Raw genomic sequence first — 19,707 nt, forward strand, 5'->3', positions numbered from 1 at the left:
GGACACAAAAAAATATGTGAATCAGTGTCAGGAAGTACAAAAAATGAATGCACTACCTAAGGAAACACAATGATTTACGGTTTCAGTGATGAAAGTATATCTGAGGTAGGCCTACATGTACTTTACTGGGGTATTTCCGCTTTATACTTCTACTCCACCACATCTCAGAGTGAAATACTGTTCTTTTTACTTCACTACATGTTACTGAAGTAAAGGATCTGAATACTTCTTACACCACTGCCTCGTTTTGAGTTCTCCTGAACATTCACTACATTTTCCCGCAGGTTCCTGAACATTAAATCCTTTTAAACAGAGAAAATTGCTCCAACTTTTCCTCCAAAAACACCACCAGCGAGACTCTGCAGGCTCGAGAGGACCGGTCAAGTTCATTCTCTGGATGTGTTTAGAGGCATCCCAGCATGCCCGGAGGCAGCAGTGATGTGATTTAATCTCTGAAGGTCACCGAGAACACCATCTCCGTCACACACACTCTGAGTCTTAATTAAGAGTGTCGGTGTGGAAGTGCCTCTCTGAGCCAATCAGTGACCTTTAGCAGAGACCTTAACAGAGTCTCTCTCTCTCTGACCTAATAAGCAATGAGGATTATTGTTGGATTTTTTTACAGTAGACAAGTTCATCACCAGCTCTTCCTGTAGTCATCTGGGTTTACAGAAAAGAAAAGACTGAACAGCAGTTTGTCAACAAGACTGTAATGTGCTTTTCCTTGTCCATTCCTTTTTCTATATACAGTACTGTGCAGTGTTTGCCCTACATGCATTCAGGAGCGACGGTGCACCGCTGCTGAATTATGACCGCTGCTACTAAAACTTCTAAAACTATTAAATCAATGTCCAACGAGGGTTAAAATGAAGGGCAACTGGACTTGGTTGAAGCTACTGGAAGACGTTTCGTCCCTTATCCAAAGGACTTCTTCAGTTCTGACTGACTGGCAGGGAAACTCAGCTATTTAACCTCAGTGGGGTCGTTATCCCGGGTCATCGATACCGCTGGTTCGTTAGTGTTCCTTGTTGCTGTGACGACAGTCGTTACAGTCATTGAGACTACCTGAGGCCAAGACTGAACGACCATCGTTGGTATCTTCACCTGAGGCCAATAGGTTACGTTTGTTGAGTTTCCTGGGAAGTGATGAAAGGACAGCATTGTAAGTGGGGGATAAGTGGTGGCGTAGACCCCCTCCCCTGTTCAATGACGGCTTCTCAACCCTGGTGTAGATGCTTCCTTGACACCTCTTTCAAACCATCCATCTTCTCTGTCTAAAATGTGCACCTGGTGGTCCTCAAACGAGTGTCCTCTGTCCTTCAGATGTAAGTAGACTGCAGAGTCTTGACCTGAGGACCTCATCACTTCCCAGGAAACTCAACAAACGTAACCTATTGGCCTCAGGTGAAGATACCAACGATGGTCGTTCAGTCTTGGCCTCAGGTAGTCTCAATGACTGTAACGACTGTCGTCACAGCAACAAGGAACACTAACGAACCAGCGGTATCGATGACCCGGGATAACGACCCCACTGAGGTTAAATAGCTGAGTTTCCCTGCCAGTCAGTCAGAACTGAAGAAGTCCTTTGGATAAGGGACGAAACGTCTTCCAGTAGCTTCTACCAAGTCCAGTTGCCCTTCATTTTAACCCTCGTTGGATAACTATGACCTGGATGACTGAGAATCTTCATAGACATATTAAATCAATGCTCTACTAATTTTCACTCCCACACTATGCGAGTACGGTACCACTCGTCGCTCGGCTCACTTCCGCTCCTCATTCTTCAAAGAACATCTACGTGACAGGTGGTGCTATAAGAGCAGCGTAACTCTGAATCAGGAGGTGCGTAGCGACTGTTTGACTGTCCGAGCGGCAGAACGCGAGCGGAGAAAAATATTCTGGCAGTAAATGTATGATGTCTGTTAGTGTGTCGGCTTCTCAAGACCAAGAAAAGTCTGTTGTTTCCCAGCTGCTGGAAAAGTGAAGCCGGTTAGCGCTAAGTTAGCTACATCTCCCCTTCAGACTGAGCTGAGCAGGAAAGCTTCTACAGCAGCTGCGTCTTTTGGCTGCTATGTAACTGATCATCAGGTACAAACTGAGACTAAACCGGTGCAGCCTGCAGCTCCGTCCTGCACAGACGGGTTCATCCTAAATTATTTTTCAGTTTTCAGAAAACTGAAAGTGGTTTTGGAACAGAAAGGACGGAGGTGACCGGAGGAGCTGAGGTTAGTAAAGCTAATTAGTGATGCTAACTCGTCCTTTTAAGCTGATGAGGAGACGTTTCTGTTTGGATTTTAATGTGCAAATAAAATGCACCTCAGAAGGGAGGAGGTTTCTGATGCTGCCTGTTTTTTATAATAATGTCTACAGATAAATGTCAGAAGCTGTAAAATGAAGACACAAAAAGCAAACATGAACAGTCGTGTCTATAATGATTCTGAGGTCACATTAACAAGGTTTTAGGGGGCGACGCCCAAAACATGCTGTGCCATCACTGTAAAATCACTGTGGAGCAACAGAACCAACCAGATTACTTTCTCCAGATCTGAAGGTTGGAGTTCCTCCAGCAGGCTGATCTTTGGCTGTTGGTTATTTATTATCTGCTACAGCTTTTGAAGTGAAATAACGGGAGCTTTTTGTGGTCGTCCCATTCTGCTGACACTGCATTAACCGGCGTTGGCCTCAAGGTTACTATTGGCATAGAATTAGCTGCTATGTCCAGTTATGCAACACGTCCTCATACCTAAATGACAAAATAGGTTGATGAAGTGAAGTGTCCCAAAACAATATGTGTTAACATTATGTGAGTTGTATTTTTTCCCTGTGTGTTTCTGGTTTTTGCCATCGTTTCATATATTTTTCTATTTGCCTCTGTTTCTCTCGTTCCTTGTCTTGTTATTTATGTCTTGTCTCTTATCTTAGATCTGGGCTTTACTTCATGTTTAGTGTACTTCTGTGTTTTATTATTTTGATCTGTGTCTTAGTACTTAGTCTTATGTCTCCATGTTTTAGTGTAGTCCTGTCTCCTGTTTGGTCCCGTCTCGGTCCTTTTCCATGTTTTGTGTTTTACTTTGGTAGATCTGTCCTGGTATGTTGCCATGAACTTTTCCCTACGGTTTCAGTTTGGATTACTTTTGACTGGACTCTTTCCTTGTGCCTGCTTCAGTAAGTTTTTTTGTGTGAATAAATATCTTATTTGAACTGCAACCACTTTGCCTACAGTCTGCATTTGGGTCCACACCTCAGTTCTCTGTTCTTGCACTCGGGCCCTACATGACAATATGTACGAGTGCTGGCCAGCGACAGGCGTACCAGACCTTCAGCACCTTATGTAAGTTAGTGACCTAAGTCACATGATGTTTAACATGTGGTAAACATCATGGTAGTTTGTTTATGTTTAGGAAAATATCATTGTTTGGGTTAAAATAAGTATATTAAGTAAGTCACATGACATAAAACACTCGCACTCCCAACTCGCATTTGGACATTTGGTCAAGACCACTTGGCGTCAGGTTTTTAAAGTCCTGGGTACCATTTAGCATAATATTTGGACATATAAGGCTCCGCGGTCAAATTAGCAATAACTTTGAAAATAAAAGTGGTTAGTGTTAAACGTTGCAAAGATTGTGGTCTGGGTTAAAATAACTTGACTTACATAATCTATGTAACTTAAATGAAACACTCGATGTTGACTTTTTGTTTCACACGGGACGTAAATACCGGTTTCCTGGGTGAAAATCCAGTTTGTGGCCCACCTGTCCCCCTCAACCACCTCCTTCCACAGACTTCGGTGTTAAATATCCTACACCTGCTTTTAGCGATACAGGACTTCTCCAGTGTGTTGAACTATGACGCTAAGGGGCTTCCTAGTGTGTTTAAAAACTGATGCCAGTGGGTTGCGTCCATGTGAGAACGGGTTGTGACATAAGTCAGCTACAAATGTTATGTAACTTGGATCAATCAATGTCATCTTTGACTTTCTTCCACACGGGACTCAAACCTCAGTTTCCTGAGTGAAAGTCCAGAGTTTCTGTATCATCTCTGGTTTCCAGCTCCCTGAGTCCGCAGGTCAGACAGACTGAGGAGCCATCAGTTGATCAGAGCTCAGCACTGATCAATACAGATGATTTGATTAGCAGGGGATGCAGGAAGATTTTTAATTACCTCGCACTTTTTTATTTTTACTTTTCAAAAAGAGATGAAGTTGTAGAATAAAGCTGTGAAAAGATAGATTATGTTTTCTTGTTTCCCTGCCCAGGTTCTTTAAACTTGATCAATTATAAAAGGATTAAAGAATATTTGCCCAGAGACGGTGATTACTCAAACTTTTAATGGTATAATGGAGTCAAATCCCCCGTGGGAGGGTTGTATTTAGTTTATTTTCTTTTGCTGTAATTTCTTTTATTTGACTGTGGGTGTAAATAAGTGTTCTTTGCCCAGTTTAGGGGGGCAGGTTGTGAGGCAGCTAAAGTATTTTAATATTTGGTCATCAAAATAAACATACTGTGTTGATCTCATTAAAGGACACCTATTAGTTGTAGTGCTGTGACTCCTGTATGGCAGCTTTGCATGATTCAAAGTTCAAAAAAATATACTAATCTTATATTGACTCTTCATGTAGGCCTTCATTTCCAACACGTTCTCATCTCTGATTCTTTCAGACAGCGTGACAAAGCATAAGTATTTTACGCTAAAGGTACCCTTCAGCGTCCATATGATACGCCGCCGTTTGCTACGTCCCAGCAACACAAAGGTGGCTAACGCTACCTGCTAGCACCCAATGTGCACAGCTGTAGGGTTAGCTGGTCGACATGCATAAAGTCGGTGACTTAGGTTTAGGCACTAACATTTCTGACGGTTGTGGTAAGGGTTGGGTTTGGGGGGCTGTCAACACCTTTAACACGAACGTAGCTCGCTAGCACTTCCGGTCTGTATGAGACGCCCCAGAGCGTCTCATAGAGAGAGAGTGTGTGTGTGAGGCTGAATATTATGAGCAGTTTGGTAGGGATATTGAAATAAATTTTAATATGAACTATTTATTTTAGGTTAGTAGCTATATGCTGCTAACTCCGCCTCTTTTATGTGAACGCGCTCACGGCTGGATTGGGAAACCCTGGTTTGACTTACCGTGTTGATAACCAGCTTCGTGGTACCGCTTATCCCGATGGCGATTGTTAGGGTTAGTGAAGCCAGATAACTGAAAGAGATCCTGGGTATGTTGAACTCGCTTCGTGGTGCAGTCCCCAGGTAACTTTGTTAGGATAAAACTAGGAGTCATTAGCAAACTGTTAGTTAAACTTTAAACTGTTGGTTCCTTTAAAACTAACCTTCATCACAGGGATATGTGAACAGCTGATCTGTTCACTGCCTGTCAGATTTCTCAGATGATTTATTACATCAGTCAACACTTTCCTAATGAGTCTATCGGACACCATCCCCCGTGACTCCTCTGATCAGCTTCAGCCATACTCCACCACTTCCTCCCCGCCTCCTCAGAGCTGGCCAGCACCACCTCCTCCCCTCCTCTCTCCATCTCAGAGAGGGAAGTCAACAGACTGTTCAAGAGGCAAAAGCCCTGCAAAGCAGCTGGACCGGACTCTGTCTCCCCATCCATGACATGCCATGTGCCAGCCTGCTTCAAAGCCTCCATCATCATCCCTGTTCCCAAAAAACCAAGGACCACAGGACTAAACGACTACAGACCCATCGCCCTGACCTTTGAGCGCCTTGTGTTGTCCCACCTTAAATCCATCACAGACCCACTCCTGGACCCCCTGCAGTTCGCCAACAGAGCGAACAGGTCTGTAGATGATGCAGTAAACATGGCCCTTCACTTCATCCCCAGCACCTAGATCCCCAGGAACCTACGCCAGGATCCTGTTTGTGGATTTCAGCTCTGCTTTCAACAACATCATCCCAGCTAAGCGTGCCTGACGGACAGGAAGCAGCAAGTGAAGCTGGGAAAACATGTCTCTGATTCCAGGACCATCAGCACCGGATCCCCTCAAGGCTGCGTTCTTTTCCCTCTGCTCGGACTGATTCTGGTTAACTAAATTAATAGAACACTACAGTTATATTCTCACCCTGCAGACAAAGACCTGCACCTGAGCTGGAGTCACCTGGAGACGTCACCAGCTCCTCCATCATTAGAGACTGATGGAGCTGCTTTGACCCGCAGACTCGTCATCATCAAACTAATTGTTGGATCAAAGCACCCCCCCACCCCCGCCCCGCACACTGACTTCGGAGGCTCGCCAACAAATATTTGAGTGAGTTCTTTTTTCAAAGAGAGCAGGAAATCAAAGCACCTACCTGCACACTCCGGGTTCTCCTCGTTAAAATTCACTGCAAAGTCATGGGAGACCTGGAGAGGAGGAGAGAGGGGAGGGGAGGAGGGGGGAGGTACAGGAAGTCTGTTTGATCTCCGCACCAAAAAAAAAGAAAGCTTCAACAATGATGTAAGGACCCTCGCTCTCTCTTCACCTTCTTCTATCTTCATCTTCTTCTTGACATGTGATCTGAGCAGCTGACTGACCCTCCCCCTCCCGTCTTATTAAAACACAGGGCAGGTGACCCCCTCCGGTGTAATCTCACCTATGAGCGGACTACCATCAAACTCAGGGGGCCGCTGCTGTACAGGAAGTGTCAATCACTCCAGGGACTGATGCTGCGTTCACTTCATATTGGAAAGAGAAAAAGGTTTGATGTCTATCATGGAAACTAAAGGAAGTGTTCTCCTGTTGTATTCTTTAGCTTATGCCCTTCCCCAAGTGTGTCAGTATTATCATATTGGTGTAATACTCCTTGAAAATAAGGCAGTGTGAAGGCTAGCTTTGTTTCCTGTTGTCTGATTACCCCGATGTGCTTCACCTGTTCGCTCCCTCCCTGCTCGTTTGCCCTGTGCACATAATGTGCTCTGTCCTGTTCAGTCTTTGTCGTGTCCTCATGGTTGCCTTGCTTGTCTCTATGTTTGTCCCGCTGTGGCTTTTGGTACTTGGTTTGGACTTTTGTTCCGCTTTTTGGATTCACTGCCCTTGTTTGGACTTCTGGAGTATTTCTGTTTCCTTTTATTTATTTATTTTTCCTTTAAGTGAAGTCACTTAAGTAACGTACTTATTTTAAGTAGTTTTTATGCCTACACCTAACCAAATTGCGACGTTTCACAACATTAACCATTAGTTTTATTTTGAAAGTCTAAATAGGCATTGCATGTTTAACACTCAGGGTGTTAAAAGTGATGCCAAGACATCTGACCGAGCGTCCATATGTAACGAGTTGGGATGAGAATAGGTCGACAATTAGAATTAGAATAATTTTGCATTGAATTTCCCTTAACGCCCTCACATTTTGACTTTCCTTTTATTATAAAACTTGAAATTGAAATGATCATTTCTAGGATTTTTTTTCGTGTCAAAATCATGAAAAATACATGAGCGTAGCAGGTCTAGAGGTCTGTACTGGACCCCGACTGCAGACTGGGTCCAAAATGCAGCAGGGCTGGGCAGCAAGACCTTTATCCAACAACGGAGGCTGTGCCATGCCTCCCGTCTTTAAAGGACTGCCACATTTTATTGAGCAAAATCACAGCCTTTGACAGACTGTTGTATACAGTAAAACAGAGAATTGATAAAGTAGTAATAATAATAATCTTTAATTGTGGAGCACCTTTCTAAATCTGTGTTACAAAGTTCTTCAGCAACAGCTTGAAACCTGAAGAACCAGGAAAAGCTCTTTGATAGAAGTACATTTTAAGAAGAGATTGAAAAGAGGTCAGTGATTCTGCTGACCTAGTTTCCTCAGGCAGCTCCTCGCAGCGCCTCGGGATAAATGAAAGCCCTTCGCCGAGGATCTCATGCTACGAACCCACAAGTAGGCTATCTATGTCACATAAACACCCCTGAGACGACTGGCTCAGTAATATGTTACACAACAATATCTAACTAAAGTTTGCCTAGAAAGAAAGAAGACCGTAGCAGCAGGGCAGAAATGTTCAGCCCATTCTCACCAATAGTTACGCTTCGTCATGTCTTTCAGGGTCTGGTACCAACACACATGGGGGAAGAAGCCCTTTGGTGCCTTTGTTCAACTCTTAGGGACGGGTGATGCAAATTAGCAACCGCTAAAAACACTCATTGGATTGCTGTTTTATCAGTGTTAGATGTATCGGTACCTAATAAAATAAAATATAAAAAATGTACTATATAAATAACAGAAAAGTCTGAGTAAGGAGGTGGTCGGTTGGTCATAAACACCCAGGTGACCGGTCATTTCCTGCGTTAAAGAAAAAGTCAACAAGGGTTCCTTTTAGTGATGTTACGTTAGTTATTTTAACCAAATCCATCATCTTTTCCTAAACCTGACCAACAGTTATGGTGCCTAACCCTAACTAAACTGTGACGTTTCACAACGTTTGATTTGGAAAGTGTAACCGGACGTTGCATATTTATTGTTGCTAAGTTGACGGCGGAGCCCTACATGTACAAAAGCGATGCTTCGGGCTACCCTGGGTGTTAAAAAGCGACGCCAAGGGGTCTTGACCAAGTGTCCATATGTTGAAATGTTTTATTACTGATGAACTCAACATTTCATTCGTTCCAAAGTGACATAAGCTGCCTTCAACTTTGATCTCCTCCTGTCCTTAGAGTCCCCTTAGGGTTAAGGAAAAAAAAGGATAGAGTGGGAGATGGGGAATCAAAGAGTAAAATAAGTGAGAGACCTGCTTGTTTTTATTTTCTATTTAACTTTAAAACTTTTCTATATTTCCCTGTTGCTTTTATGTTTTATGTGAAGCACTTTGAATGACCTTGTTGTTAAAATGTGCTATACAAATAAACTTGCCTTGCCTTAAAACTTAGTGTTTCTAAGTAGTTGAACGCTTGAATGGAGATCATCAGTACTTTTTAGCATATGATGTGAATGCAGCATCAGACAAGCAGCCGCCGGGCGCTGCATGGCATCATGGGAAAGGAAGGGAAGTGGGGAGAGGGTTACAATCCAACCAGCGGCACCCAGGGTGACGAGGAGGAGGAGGAGACCGGCTGGTAATCATCGGCGACTGGCAGGGTCGCCCTCCCCGGGCGTCCCCTGCTGACAGAGAGCATGCTGGGAGAGACGGCGAGCGGAGCAGTTAAATTACCTTGTAGTCAGGAGGGATCTGAGCTCCGAAGCCAAACGCCGGGAACATTTTGTCACTGCGAGGAGAAAAAAAAAAAAACAGAACAGTCTGAGGGTCAAAATGGAAACGAGATGCTGGAGGAGGGTTCGTGATTGGCTGCCAGCGGGAGTTAACAAGCTCATTCAGACCGCCACTACTTCAACACAAAGCAGAGAAATTACTTCTGATTGGCTGTGGGAGTGTCTGTGAAGCTGAGAGGTGATTACTTCCTGCTCGGATCAAACAAACGAAAAGGAGTCAAAGAATTTAAATGAAGCATGTTTATGTTCTGCTGTTAGTCTTATTGTTACCTGAGCACTGGGCGGATGGTTACGCTGTCGTTTGTTCAGATATAGATAACTATAATTACTCCTTTCAAACCACAAACTGTTTCTACATTTCTGTTTGTGTACACTTTATTTCAGCACATTAATCAGGGAGCTTTGGAGGTGCTGGTCGGTGTATTTGTCTTTTTACTTTGGACAGAGCCAGGCTAGCTGTTTCCCCCTGTTTCTAGTCTTTATGCTAAGCTAAGCTAACCATATCCTGACTCCAGCTCTGTACTGAACATGCACATGAGACTGAGACATCTGACTATGAGAGAAAGCGAATGAGAACATTTCCCCGCATGTTGAACTATTCCTTTAAGCTGATGTGACATCACAGAATGTGGCTCACATCAACAACAATGGATTCCTTTTAACCTTGAAGAAAAATCTTTCCTGAACCTTTGACGAGTAAATTTATTTGACTAAAACAACCAAACCTCTTAACCAAAGAGGATGCAGACCAGGTTTGACCAGTGACCTAATTTGAGGACTTGTTTAAATCCAGAGTATCTGTCTGTTATCTTTTTAAAAAGTTATCTTGTGGGCCAATGAAGAACTGATTAGTTTTTGGCGTAGACAGCGCCACCATGTGGACTTTTGTCAGTACTGTCCTTATTTCCTGGATTCGTCTGGGTTCAACACCAACCGGGAAGCTCCAGGTCTGAAAAGTGAAGCCAATGACTTAAACCTGCGTCCTCTCTAGCAGCCAGCAGGGGGCGCCTTAAACCTGCGTCCTCTCTAGCAGCCAGCAGGGGGCGCCTTAAACCTGCGTCCTCTCTAGCAGCCAGCAGGGGGCGCCTTAAACCTGCGTCCTCTCTAGCAGCCAGCAGGGGGCGGCTTAAACCTGCGTCCTCTCTAGCGGCCAGCAGGGGGCGCCTTAAACCTGCGTCCTCTCTAGCAGCCAGCAGGGGGCGGCTTAAACCTGCGTCCTCTCTAGCGGCCAGCAGGGGGCGCCTTAAACTTGCGTCCTCTCTAGCGGCCAGCAGGGGGCGACTCCACCGGCTGCAGAAAGAATTTCTGATTTATTCCCTCAGTAAACACTTTCCTGATGAGTTTCTGGTCTCAGTCGCTAGTTTCAAGTCTTCTTCAACGCAGCATGATGTTCATTTAGTAAATTATGGTCCCATTTAGAGGAACAGAGACCAGGAAGCAGGGGAGGCTTTAGGGCGGGGCTACAAGCTGATTGACAAGTCGCTACCTTGGCGACCTGTCAATCAGGATAGAGGCGACTTGTATCTGCTGCTCTGAGTACATTTAACCAGCGCCGCTGAAAAAGCTCATCAGGAGTCGGCTATAAGTACGTCACTAGTCAAAATTAGCATCCCAGCTAATATCACAGTTAACGTGAATTACAGATGCACCTTGCTAACCAAGCCAGCTAGCTCCACCCTCTCGTCCAAAGCTCCGCGTGATCCATGATGACAGAGATATATAGAGATTAATGGCAGTAAAGCATGTCAATACTTTAGAGACCCCCGAAATATCACAAATCATGCTTTTAGGGGAGCTGATGTGAGCTGGCTCCCCCATAGTTCGCACCATGGTCATTCCTCAGTTTATATTCTCGAACCTTATATATGTTTTCCCCAAAGATCTGTCACTTTGTGTGAGTCGATGCAGAGTCCACAGTTGCTTTCTAGTTTCAAATAGTGTTTCTCAGATTAAACTCCTCATTTCAATCTAATAACGCCCCTAAGAAAGAACGATCTCAGACCTTCAACATGTTTTAACTTCACAGAGAATAAAACACAACCTTCACCGAAATGTAATATTAGAAAAGTCTGCGTGGGACAGAAAGTGAAGCCTGAAGCAAATTAGAAACGGGCAGCTTCTAAAACCAAATACAAGATACCAAGAGAATTAAGAGCACGGTGTGTGTGTGTGTGTGTGCGTGTGTGTGTGTGTGTGTTTCATCTTCATCAGTTCTTGTGTGTCTGAATAAAACATTTCTTCACAGTACAGCAACAGAAGATATTAAGATTATAACCACGCAGGCCATTAACATCAAACTGCCTTTACTTTAACCTGCTGTACAATCAGTCTGAGTGTATTTTTACTTTAATGAATGGACTAATCTGATTGGCTGCTGTGTTGTGTCGTGGTCAGGTGCAGGCCGACCTGTCATAGTCCTGGCAGATCTCTCCCACAGCCACCAGAGCCTTCAGGTACTCGTTGGGCTGGTACGGGTGGATGTAGTGCAGAGAGCAGCTGTTACGAGGATCTCCGTTGGAGGCCGTGAAGTCGATGGCTACCTGGAGACACGACAACCAATCAGAGACAAGCTTTAACCCTTTAAATGTTACGTTTCTGTCTTGTATGTAATGCTCTGCGTCTCATTCACTTCAAATGAAGCCTGTGTGATGTTTGAGACCATCTTCTGTGCAAAGCGTTAACTACTAGCCTAACTACTTTTCTGTAGACTTGCAATCGTACATCAACAATAAATACAGTTAAACAGACAAAAAAGGACACAATTTTTTTCTTTGTAGCTACTTAACCATAATAGAAGCACAAAAATCAAGGACAACTGAACCAATAAGCAACATCTGAACAAGTCAGGAAAATCCGACAGGCAAAACGCTCTTATTCTGAAATGCTCCATGTGGCTATGTAACGTTAGCCTGCAGAGAGCGGAACGCAGCCACAGAGAGCGGTTATCCATAGTTCACAAACTGACAAATTAACAACACGTTAACAACGTGCAGGCTAAACGCTCCGCTGCTGAAACGTCAGTGTGAGTTGATGCCGGACAAAACCGCGGCTCAGCCGCTGCCTGTGTCGGTGACAGGAGGCGCATGGCGTAAAAGGAGGCGCATGGCGCTTGTGATTGGCGAACAAGTCTGTTACACAAGGATGACAATGGCATGAATCTGTAACTGCATGACTGTTTAAAACAGGTCAGACGCATTATTAACCTACATTTTAATCGCCGTCTTCACGATTAGCTAATCACGTTCTTTCAAATCGCAATTTCGATCTGAAAACGATTAATTGTTCAGCCCTAGTCTGAACCAAATGTTTAATACATTCGGTTAGTTTAGGTTTGGTTTCACATTGCAATCATGCAACTGCACGAAAGAACTTTACGTGACAGACTTTCAGCGTCGATTCAGCATCATCAGAGTGGGCTGCCAATACTCAACATTGATTGGTTTGTAAAAGGACGTGTGTCTGATGTCAGCATGTTGTCACTTGGGCGGGTAGCTTTGACAAGCTTTGAGTCTATGGCCTTCATATCGTTGCCACTATATTGTTATTTTTATCCTTTGAGCCCTGGCACCTCTATGTGGGGAGAGACCAAAGAGGTGAGCGGCAGTTCGCTTCCATAGTGGCCGTCTGTTTGAAAAGATGAGCTGTCACTGGCGATTTATAATTGTGTCTTTATTTCAGTGCATTTCTCAGTGCATAGAAATACAATAGATTAAATTCTCTCTGTTGTTTCTGGTTTACTCGGGAACAACTGGTACTTTTGATTCGGACCAAGACTACCTCTTTTTGTTGGACCAAATTCTGGCTGTTTGGTCCGCACCCTGGTCGTGGGGAGGTTTCAAACCTGTAATTTTGGTTTGAATCAAGTCCAAAGGCCGGATCTAAGGCGGTAGGTGTGAAAAGGGCCCAAAGTTATGTCGTTATTTTAACCCAAACCATGCTGTTTTTGTAAACCTAACCAAACTCTGCCATTTCAGAACATCACCAGGAGATTTATTTTGAAAGTCTAAACGGCTGTTGTATATGTATTCTTGCTGACTTGACTCCAGATCCCTAAACGTCCAAAAAATACACTAAAGAGAACCCAAGGCATTAAAAAGCAAGCGCCAAGGATTCTTGACTAAGCGTCCTTGTGACAACTCTTCACCCAACTATGAAATATAATTTACATCTCACTGATGATGAAGTGGAATAATTCGCTTGTTACACTAATGAGCTCGTGTCAGAGATACGTGTGTGTGTGTGTGTGTGTGTGTGTGTGTGTGTGTGTGTGTGTGTGTGTGTGTGTGTGTATATTTATGGTTTTACATTACTGTATATGTACCTATGAAAAATACAAATACTATGAAACCCAAAGCGCCTCACAAGAAGAAGTTTGTAGACTTGAATCCAAAAAGCTTTTCTGTTACCCAACACAGTATATATATGTGTATAAATGTAATAATAGGACTGACACTGAAACATATATGGTATTTCGGTACATGCAATAAATCATTCAGCTATTCTAACTTTAGCAGAACTTGAGTGGAAAATGAGGCTCTAGAGGGAATGGTGTGTTAGTCTTTAAATACAAGAAGAGAGAAAGTTTCATCTCTGACAGAAACATCTTTTCCAACTAAAACATCCTGCAGCCTGCGTACACACAGACGGAGTTTCCTCTGGAGAGGACATGAACCGACAAACAAACAGCTGATTCGACACGCTGCTACAGAGAAAAACACACCTCACTCCTCTTCTTACCGCCTTCCTCACTGAACTGAAGCTTCCTCACTTGTTTACATGTAAAGTGAGTTTCTGACCCTCCTGGGCGATTAAACCCCAGCGGGTTATTTCAAACAGAAACTCTTTTCTTTCGTCTTCTCCTGACTGTTGTAGGAAAGTGTTTTCTGACGGTGATTAAACATTTAAACATTCGAGGAGAACGAGGCGGCTCAGATCTTGTAGCTTCGCTGCAGGAAGTGATGCAGCTTTATGGAGTTCAGTGTTGCTGCTGACTTCCTGTTTGTATCACAGCCGGACTGAAGCATGGTGCTTAAAGTTGTTAGAAGAGGACGTTTAAAGATCTGAGGTCAGTTTTCCTCTACGTTATGGGGAGTTGAGGTGTATCCCATCATGCACACTGTCACAGAACAATGAGCGCGGCTTCCCTCAGTGACGACCGGCTACTGCAGATTCATCCTCCACAACATCAGGAGGATGCTTCTGTTCCTCACCCAGGAGCAGGTTCTGGTCCGGTGTCTTGTAATCTTTGATCCCTCAGTCTGCATGTCGAAGTGTCCTTGGGCAAGACACTCAACCTCAAATTGCTCCTGATGGCTGTTCTATCAGTACGTGAAAGTGTTTCTGGTGAGCAGCTGGCACCTTAGCCCGCTCATCAGTGTATGAATGTGTGTGATCCAAAAGACGCTTTACAAATACAGACCATTTACCATTCCCCTGCTCCCTGCACCGGCTACTATGGCTGCTCGAATCTGGTTTGAGACACTGGCACTTGACAAATGTGCTGCAAATAGCTCAAGCCCATCCGAAATCCAGGACAGGGTCAAACACCCCAGCCCGTCCACAACGCTCCGCCAATCAGGTCGCTCACTACAAAGGGAGGGGCAGCTACCGCTCAACAGAATCACCACTGTTTGCTGTCCCGACTCCACAGGTGAGACGAGCTCCCGATCAACATCAGGAAGACTCAGCTGTTCAGACCGCAGCTTAAATAAAAACTCTTTCTGTGTCTGTTATTGTTTCGAAAAGTAGAAGCATTTTAGGTGATGTACCACATGTTTCTATAGATGTTTAGTGATAATAGCAGAGGTGGGACCAAGTCATTGTTTTACAAGTCCGAGTCTCAAGTCTTAGCACTCAAGTCCCAAGTCAGTCCCAAGTCCGGACCGATCATGACGGGCAAGTCCAAGTCGAGTCCAAGTCTTAATCTCTGAGTTTCAAGTCCTAAACAAGTCATAATGCGCTCTTCACCAAATTTAAAAACCATTTCAAAGGTTTTTTCAAGTTAAAAATAAAACAATGAATGAAGCATTACCTGTACAGAAACAAGGCAGAGGTGCAGTTTCACACAACAAATTTCATGAATTAAATGAAATGTTCATGTAGGCCTGCTAATTATTAAGGTCAATATTGAGATCACAATTATTTAACAGGATTACTCATCGCCTTAGGAAACATTAACTATTGAAATGTAATACTTTCTTTTTAAAAACTAGGCTTCTATATATGAATTACTGAAAAATCCCAAATAGCCCATAAAATAAGAAACAATAATCCAACATTATTAACTTTAAGCAGCATCTAGTGTGCAAGAGGACGACAGCAGCACAGTTTCCCCCAAGTTGACAGCTTTGGGTGACGGATGTGTGTGTGTGTGTGTGTGTGTGTGTGTGTGTGTGTGTGTGTGTGTGTGTGTGTGTGTGTGTGTGTGTGTGTGTGTGTGTGTGTGTTGTTCCCTCTTGCTGGAGGAAGCCACGTCTAATTGAGCATCATAATTTATATTCGGGCATGGGGAGTATCAAGTCAGCTTGAGTCAAAAGGCTCAAGTCCAAGTGAAGTCAAGTCATAATTTTTGTGACTCGAGTCCACACCTCTGGATAAAAGGGTTAACATTCAGCTGCATGCCTGGCTGAAGTATTAAAAGTTGAGCTAAAATCAAGAAAAAGCAGACGTGCATATGTTTGACTGTCTTCCAAAAAGTATCCACATGGCTGAAACGCACTTGAAGTCGCTTTAGATAATTTGACCTAAATGTGATGTAGGGAGGGTTAGACCAATTCAAGACCAAGACCAGAGTTTTATCGAGACCAGTTCCCAACATTACATGGCACTCAATAAAATTGTGAATCAAGATCATAGGTACTCAAACTGATCTGAAAGATCCACATTCCCATTAAAAACACCCACATACAAACACTAAGAGCTGAAATCAACATAAGCATCTTTATTCAACTCTCTCTTTCTTTTCCATGCTTACTATCATGGGGAGGGGGGGCAGTCATTAACGGGAACAACACATTTTTTAATTAGGGTTTCTATATATACACTCGGTCTTGTCTCGGTCTTGGAGACTGGTTGCATTTAAATCAATAAGTTTTCCATCCAATCAAAGTTTGGATGTTAACAAATAAATCAGATGATGAAAAAGCAATTTATCGACATTCCCAAAGTTATGCTCTTGACTGGTCTTGATATAAATTCCTGAGTCCTCAATGTCCAAGACCGAGTACAAATGCGGTCGAGTCTGAGACGAGACCAAGACCATCAAAAAGGGGCCTTAAGACTTGTCTCCAAACCAAGACCGGTCTTGAGTACTACAACATTACTGCAGTCTAAACCAAACCAGGTCAGACAACCAGACCAAAAGTAAACTCAGGACAGGTGTCCACATACCTGTCCACAGGCAGTGTTTCTCAGCCTGTGTAAAAACTAGGCCAAGTTTCACCTGACGGCCGGCTGGGTCTGTGCCGTAACCGGCCCCCTCTGGGGTCCAGACTCAGATGAAATACAAGCGTTCAGCTCAGCAGCATATTAGTTTATTAAATGCATATTAAACTGTTTGTGTGAAGATCAACGAGGACGTCTTCTGTTCCTGAGGGCCGCAGATCGACCCTGCAGCGTGAGTTCAGAACCAGCGGGGAGGAGAGGCTGCAGCATTCGACTGGTTAAACTGGTCAGGCCCCCAGTGAGAGCTGCTGGGTCTAACTGGGACACAGAGGCTGCCGAACGTGTCTCCGTGGTTACCGTTTCCATGGAGACCAGCCAGTCTGATAACAAGAAAAAAATTTCTGACTGGAAGATGACCTGTGTGTTTGGGGGGGGGTTTGTTTCACTGTACTCACGGGGTCTAAAAACTGTGATTCCACTGTACTTGTGGGGTCCGACAGCTTTATGGGGACCAAAATGCTGTACCCCGCAAGTTTAAAGGGAAGTCTGAGGGTTAAGACTTGGTTTTAGGGTTCAGGTTAGCATCAGATAGCTTGTAGCTGTGATGTTTAGGGTTAAGGGGTTAAGGGGTTAAGGAATTCATTGTGTCAATGAGATGTCCCCACAGGGATAGTGGAACAAACGTGTGTGTGTGTGTGTGTGTGTGTGTGTGCGCTCACTGTAAACTGGATCTGACAGCCTCCCATGATGTAATCCAGGAAGGAGTGCATCTTGATGATCTGCAGACAGAAAAACATGAATATTTAGAGGCTGTTATTTTGTAATGACATGAAACAGCGTTCGTTTACACGCCGACTGAAGTCACACTCACATCAGCTGTTTTCATTCATTCACACAGCCTCGCTTTTACAAACTGGAGGCGTGGAGCTGGAGAGACGGATAGTGTCTGGCTCAGGGCCGGCCCTGACAGCATTGGAGCCGTAGGCGAGATTTTATATTGCCGCCCCCCCTTATCCCATGTGCAAATGTGTAAATAAGTGTGATCGGCACGCTTGCCATCCTCCAGACATCACAGCCTAAATTGGGAGACTAAACATAAACTGGTATATACGTTCCTCCCAGAAACTATACAGAGACATTTTTCTTTCATTCTAGTGAATTTGTCGGGTAGACTTTTTGTAGAAATGCAAGAGCTCACTTTTATTTGAACACTGGAAGGGACACTTCTGGTTCTGGGGGACCTCCCCACAAACAGTTTGAGCATTAAACACTTAATTTCCTGCATTCTGGTGAAATTTTCTTCTCTGTATCAATTTAAAGTGTTATTTACGTAAAGGGAAACACAAAATTCAGGCAGCTGGTAAAAATTTTAAATTTTAAAAATGCAGTAAGCCTCTCAGGCCTTAGATCAACTATTATCATAAAATCCCTGCTGAGTCAGCACACATGACGTAGTCTTCCCTCCACTTTAGTGTTTTTTTTGTTTGGGGAAGAAACCTCTTTAAATGTGCACGTGGCACCTTGTCACCTCCATAATGAATGCATTCATTTTAATTCAGATAGAAACTCGTGGACTTTAATGGCTCCTGTGTTTCAGCATGTTCCAAACTTTGTGCACATTCAGAATCTCTCCCACGTATCTGTGTTCTCTGACATGTTGAGTCATAATATTACCAGAATAATGCCATAATTTAATCAGATTTCATAATATGTTAATACCTTCCCTGATACTTTGCTGCTAATTAGCATTCCCTAAGTCAAAAACTTTCTCTTTTGTGGCGCCCCCCTCCCTCGCCTGTTTCGCCTATGCCACGGGCCGGCCCTGGTCTGGCTACTCTAGAGTATCTAGTGTTTTTGGAGTTTGATCATAGGGACTACAGTGTGTGTGAAAGGGCACGTTTGTCCAAATTTACACCTGTTTTGGTGACACACATTTTCACACATGCATTGTGCTTTATGTGGAGTTTAATATCAGCCAGAAACACAGAAGGTTTCATCCAGACGTCCTTGTTGTACATTATATCACAGTGTGTCACAGTGTGGAGGTTCTTGATGTTGTGGATTTTGCTGCTGTTGTTTCTGGTGAACCCGTCCTCTTGTGTCTTCGGTATGTTTCGCCTCCTGCTTCTGTGTTCCTTATGTCATTTGTTCATCGGTTTTGGTTCCTGTTTTACTTTGAAAGTGTTCTTCCTTGTGTGTCTCGTGCTGCTTTTACCTCTTCTCTTATATTTTCCTTGATTGTTTGCACCTGATTGTGATCACCTCGTTATCCTCAGCCCTCCCGTGTAGTTTCATTCTCATTGTACCACTATTACGACTGTCTCGTCTTCCAAACCTCATCCCTGGTGTTTTCCAGTGTTTTGTGGATGGCACTTACAGATTTATATTCGGCTCTGTGGATTTCTGGATCATCACCTGTTCATTTATGGATGTTCGTGCTCTGTTTTGCCAACTTCACATCAACTGTAAGTTTCACCTGTTGTCAAATAAATTGCTCTAACTTAACAGTGTCCCTGACACAGTGTTTAGGTTTTGTTAGAAACAGGCGATCTGAAGACGTCATTGAGGGAAATTAGTTTGACATTTTTATAAACCAAACGACCGGTTAATTGAGAGAGAAAATTATTTTCAGATTACAGTCTAGAAAGGAGAGCAGAGGTGGAAAAAGGGTGGTGACCCGGGTTCAATCCCCCACTGTGACTCATTTACCATTGTGTCCCTGAGCAAGACACTTAACCCCTCGTGTTAAGGCGTGTGACCTCTGACATGTATAGCAATTGTAAGTCGCTTTGGATAAAAGTCACTGTGCAGAATGAATAAAATACTGCATTACAACATTATATTAATCAAAATAATCAATGTGTTCATCACTTGAATGGAGCTCATTTTAAAGACTATGTACACTGCCAGCTGTGTTAAACTAGTTGATGATATTTCATAAGAATAATCTGAATATGCAAAGTAACTGAAAACGCCACTTGCTCCGGCTGCTCTGACAGAATGAGAGTGAATCTTTATTGTGAACAACCAGCGGATGTAAGGAGGACAGAGCTGCATCTGGTTAGTGACCGGCCTGCAAACCTGCTCTCATTCTGTCATCTCGCCTCGCCTCCTGCACTCGGAGCATTT

At 43.7% G+C, this 19,707-nt stretch overlaps 1 protein-coding gene across 1 annotated transcript in view; it reads right to left on the reverse strand.

Annotated features, from left to right (window-relative positions):
• Positions 1–19,707, reverse strand: part of cpne4a (copine IVa) — a 486,687-nt gene that overhangs the window by 10,639 nt on the left and 456,341 nt on the right. Inside the window, exons 10-13 of the mRNA XM_038712358.1 lie at positions 17,298–17,357; positions 11,602–11,735; positions 9,137–9,191; positions 6,313–6,364 (exon numbers count right to left, since the gene is read on the reverse strand). Of these exons, the coding sequence (XP_038568286.1) occupies positions 6,313–6,364; positions 9,137–9,191; positions 11,602–11,735; positions 17,298–17,357 (301 nt within the window). The remainder of the gene's footprint in view (positions 1–6,312; positions 6,365–9,136; positions 9,192–11,601; positions 11,736–17,297; positions 17,358–19,707) is intronic.

This window comes from Micropterus salmoides, unplaced genomic scaffold (genome assembly GCF_014851395.1).
Source record: "Micropterus salmoides isolate LMB-PRFRI ecotype aquatic unplaced genomic scaffold, ASM1485139v1 Ms_hic_scaffold_11, whole genome shotgun sequence".
Taxonomy (NCBI): domain Eukaryota; kingdom Metazoa; phylum Chordata; class Actinopteri; order Centrarchiformes; family Centrarchidae; genus Micropterus; species Micropterus salmoides.